This window comes from Nanorana parkeri, unplaced genomic scaffold, assembly GCF_000935625.1.
Source record: "Nanorana parkeri isolate BGI_ZX_2015 unplaced genomic scaffold, ASM93562v1 scaffold362, whole genome shotgun sequence".
Classification (NCBI taxonomy): Eukaryota; Metazoa; Chordata; class Amphibia; order Anura; family Dicroglossidae; genus Nanorana; species Nanorana parkeri.
Window position 1 is genome coordinate 391,877 of NW_017306630.1, and position 5,111 is coordinate 396,987.

At 42.7% G+C, this 5,111-nt stretch overlaps 1 protein-coding gene across 1 annotated transcript in view; it reads left to right on the forward strand.

The window, feature by feature from the left end:
* The window catches only part of LOC108788932 (signal transducer and activator of transcription 5B), an 84,125-nt gene that overhangs the window by 66,594 nt on the left and 12,420 nt on the right, over window positions 1-5,111 (forward strand). Inside the window, exons 12-13 of the mRNA XM_018558835.1 lie at window positions 1,914-2,006; window positions 3,021-3,227. Of these exons, the coding sequence (XP_018414337.1) occupies window positions 1,914-2,006; window positions 3,021-3,227 (300 nt within the window). The remainder of the gene's footprint in view (window positions 1-1,913; window positions 2,007-3,020; window positions 3,228-5,111) is intronic.

Below are 5,111 nucleotides of genomic sequence, written 5' to 3' on the forward strand. Positions count from 1 at the left end.
GGTGACATTAGGGGTCTTGGAGACCCCTGATGTCTCCATAAAGAGGACCTGTCACATATTTTGCTATCACATAAGGGGGTTTTCTAACCCCCCTATGTGATGGCAATAAAGTTTCCCCCCCAAAAATGTAAAGTTACAAATAAAAAAGAATTACATTTTTTTTTAAAGTCCCCCCCATACATACACGCATGCAAACAGGCGTCGGGTGCACATACGTGTGAAAACGACGATTTCGCCCATTACGCCGCACATGTTACATATCGTCGCGAATGTCGGAATGAGAGCAATAATTGTAGGGCTACCAATCACTGATAACACTAAACTGATGAGTGGTAAAAGCTTTTAAAGCGTCACCTATGGTCAATTTTGGGCATGGTAATTTTATTGCGATTTTGCGGTGCGCGCAATTTTAAAGCATGACATGTTTGGTGTCTATTTACCCGACGTGACCCCGTCTTTTTATATTTTACCAAAAATATGGGTGATAAATGGGTGTGGTAACTGGGGGTGTGGCCACTAAAGGGTGTGGCCACTGAGGGGTGTGGTCACTGAGGGGCGCTGTAAAGCTTTCTCGCACAGGGCGCCTAAACGCCTAAGGCCGGCCCTGCATGTTTACTACACATATCATTAAAATAAAGTATTTGTTATATTGTACTTTAAAAATAGAAACATTCCCACAGGATCTCAGTGGGGGGGAATATTGACAGGTAATCCATTTAACTGGATTATACCAATAGCAAAACTCATATACATTGACCACATGTGCTCAGATAACATGTTTGGTCTCTTGAAATCAGGTGCAAAGAGTAGTCGTATGCAGAAACTCCGTTTTCATTAGCTTACCCTAAACTGCTGATGCAGATTTTTACTTGGGATTGTTTATTGCAGTTAGCCTTTGCACTTGTATTAAATGCCATTATAATGATATGACCTACTTCAAAAGTATTTTACACATATTACAACATGATATTAAATAGGGATGCACCGATACCAGTATTTTAGTACCGAGTACCGATATTTTTTTGGGAACTCGCCAATACCGAGTACCGGAAGTCCCATTCAGGAAGCCAGGCGGCGTGTAGTGACTCATCACCTGGCTTCCTGATTAGCCGGGAATCCAGGCAGCGTGTAAAGGCTCGCCGCACGGCTTACCGATTATCGAGGAAGCCGTCCCTTGCTCCTCGTCACAATGTGACGAGGAAGCATGGAGCCGGCTTGATGGCCAATCATGGAAGCCGGGCGCCGTGTAATGACGCGGCGCCATGCTTCCTGATTGGCCGGGGTGCCGGCTCCATGGTCCCTCGTCATGAGATGACGAGGGAGCATGAAGCCGGCTTCCCGGCCAATCAGAAAGCTGGGCAGCGTGTAATGACGCTCTGCCCGGCTTCCTGATACAGGAAGTATCGGGCTAGGCATCGGAGCATTAGGGCGAGTACTCTCCCAAATACTCGGTATTGGCACCGATACTAGTATCGATATCGGTGCAGCCCTAATATTAAAGCTGGACTCCATACAGTTTACATACTATATACATCAACATATTTGTTATTATGTCTATCCACTCTTGTGATCTAGGCACCCTGTCAGACAGCACTGTCAAGCAGGTGACTTCACATTTCTTCACTGCAGTTAAATAATGCAGCTTTGATTAGACAATGAAGGAGAAGGAGCAGTATTACATTGATTAGGTCATCCCTTATTGTAAACATGTTCAGAAAGGGAGAGTATAAGTGCTGTTTAATACAGAAAAGCGTGCTTGGTTCCTAGTGCTGCCTCTCCCAGTCTCCCAGAGAGCAGCAAGACCGATTCAGGTGCTTATGGTTGTCCTATGTAAAATGCATTTAATTTCTGTTGAATAATACACAACTCAATTAAATAGTATTTTCATTTGAATGAATCTCCTTACATTTCAGACATTGTCTCTCCCTGTTGTGGTCATTGTACATGGAAGCCAAGACAATAATGCCACAGCGACAGTTCTATGGGACAATGCATTTGCTGAGCCAGTAAGTGACCACTTTATACAGATTATAAACTACTAGTAATGTGTCCTGCATTATATGTATTTAATAATATACAATGCAATATACGGTATAGTTTATTGAAAATATAGTACACCATTAACAGTGAAGAATACAAATTATTGTATGTAAAATAGGTTCAATACAAATCTTAGGGAATATGTTGTTGTATTTTTACATTGCTCTTTGACACATTAAAGTGTAACTGCAGCCAAAATATTTTTGTAGTTTTGAAGATAACGATGTTTAGAACCTTTGTCAGGTTGAGGGTTTGTCAAGCAAATCTCCCCTTGAGTACTGTCCCTGTTGTGGGCAGAAATGTCACATGGCAACAGAGACAGCAATACATTTGATTGGATTTCTAGCCTTCCGCTACTTTACTAAAAGAAAGTGTTTGGTTTTTGCTGTCCGCTTCCTTGGAGATTTCTTCTCACAACCTGTCCTGGTGACAACATTGTCACATTTAGCAAGAAGTGAGGGGAAAGCTCACCAATAAGGCCACAAGGAGCAGAGTTCCACAAGGTAAATTTAGGAGGTAAAGAAATATTTTAGCTGGAGTTCTACTTCTTGTTTGTCAGATGAAAAAAAAAGGTTAAGCCATACAAGGGAAGATTATTGGGCAAATCATATCGTTTTAGTCCTACTCTGGTGGTGATCAGTTAGCTCAGACAGGATTGGGACCTTTGTGAGGGTATGGGTTGGTGGTGTCTTTGCAGTTAGGAGCTTATCATAGGTAAAGCACTTGCATGCATTATACTACTGGTGATGTGCTTAAAATCCTCTGCAAAAAAACACAACCGTAATGACAACTTTCTATGTCTAACACCAAGTTAAACCCTAACCCTCTAACACTCCACCTTAAAGAAAATGTTGACACAATAACATAACCAGGAGTTTTATCAAAACAAAGGAAACTTTCACTTCGACACTGGTATGGCAAAAAATAACTTCCCATACATCCTTTCATTTCAATGTAATGTTTACAACCTCTCTTTGCAGGGCCGGGTGCCATTTGTAGTTCCAGAGAAAGTTCTTTGGCCGCAGCTGTGTGAGGCTCTGAATATGAAGTTTAAGGCAGAAGTTCAAAGCAACCGAGGGCTCAGTGATGAAAATCTTGTGTTCTTGGCTCAGAAACTTTTCAATAACAACAGCAACCACAAGGACGATTACAACAACATGACAGTGTCCTGGGCCCAGTTCAACAGGGTGAGAGGCTAAGCGAGATATTATAATAAAATCTGTCCTGGAGATAATAATAGAAGGCCACAGTCACATCCTGTGCCCAGTTTATGGGTCATGGACTCAATGCTCGCTCTCATACAAGGCTATTTCATAAGTTTTGTTGCTGTAAAGATAATAACTCTTAAGGTGCCAGTAACCCAAAAGCCTGAGGTATCTAAGATACCAAGAAGCGATAAAAGGAATACTCCAGCCAAACATGTTTACCGGACAGGAGAGCACAGAAGCAAATTCAATTTCCCCCCATGCCTTACATCCCAGAGTGGCTTCTTCCCCCACTCTGTTGGCTTGCGTGTTTTAGATATTAGAAATTAGATGGCAATCAATATAACTATCAATATGCGGTGTGTGTATAGGAAACTATGCCTTAGGCAGCTATGTTGAAGTACTTAAAGCATCCTTCAGCTCCAGTTTGGTAAGGCTAAAGTGAAACTTGATTATTTGTTTAAATGCTGACAGCTTTGTATGACAGAATAGTTTCTCTGTGTCTGTCCTTCCATAAATGCTCTTCACCCATTTTATTTCTTGAGGGCCTGTCCACACCGTATACAGTGTGTTCCAGCACGCTTAGCTGCTGGAACACACTGTATCACATAGTAAATTCCCCCCTGCATTATGGGGCGGGAGGGGGTGTGGCAGTGCATTGATGTCAATGGCATCACAGCCACGGCCCCTGCCCACAGTGCAATCGTGGGCAACAGAACGCAGGCACAATAATGCCTGCGTCCCGGTCCAGTGCGATCGGAAAACGTAGTGCATGCAGCATTTTTTTCGATCGCGCTAGACCGCAACACAGGCATTGATGTGCCACTCAATCTGGTGCGGGCCATCGCACTGCGGGCAGGGGGCGCTGCTGCGGTGCCATTGACTTCAATGCACAGCCCTGCCTCGCCCCAGAACGCAGGGGTAGTTTACTGTGCAATACTGTGCAGAAATATATGGTGTATATATTTGGTATATATATGGTGTGAACAAGCCCTAACAGTACACTAAGCTGTACATGCACAACTCAAGTGTGTAGTCTCGGCATGCCCTGGGTGCTGGGAAGTAACTCCCACTATGCAGGAGTTACATCAATCTGGCCAATCAAGATGGTCCAAGACACTGAATCCAAAAGTAGATCTGGAGAAGATGGAAGGGTCTGCAACAGAGTGACAAAGGGAAAAGAGATGGGGGCTGGACATTGAACTGCTGGAACGGAGCAAAAGAAGTATGCCATTATGTGCAAATACTCGCACATTATTCTAAAAGCTCCTGCGGTTCCCCTTTAAACATAGATCTGAATGCTGACTGTCGCCTTTAACAAGCTGTTGGTGGGCTTCAGTAGGCCTGTTTAAAGGAACAGTCAGCTATCCTGTTTAGATCTATGTTTAACATCTATGTTTAACAAAAGTTTGCTTTAAAGGCTTCAAAGGCTGTCCGTGGGGAAAGCTTTTTGTAAGAGCTTGTTGTATTCTTTGCTCTTTTTTCATTGGCCTTTCAGGAGAAATTCAAAGTAAAACATTGCCAGAGTGGGGACACAGGTATGTGATGATTGCATCTCTACATATGCTGCATCAAGTTGTGCTGGAATTCAGCTCTCAGAGGTTTCATTTCAGAAATATGTTCAGCATCCAGTTCTATAAAGGGTATCTGCAAATGATAATCAAACCATTTCAGTGTAAGCCAACTTGGAAAGTTCAGAAATGAAATGTGTTTCCAAAGTGTCCCTGTCACTATGCACAGTAAAACTACAAACTACTTTGGTTACATAGAATATGTCAGATCATTAAAATGTGAATGACATGGGTATGCTCGGAGATTCTGATGATTTAATAGGCTGCATTCCCATAATTCACAGCTGTTTTATAT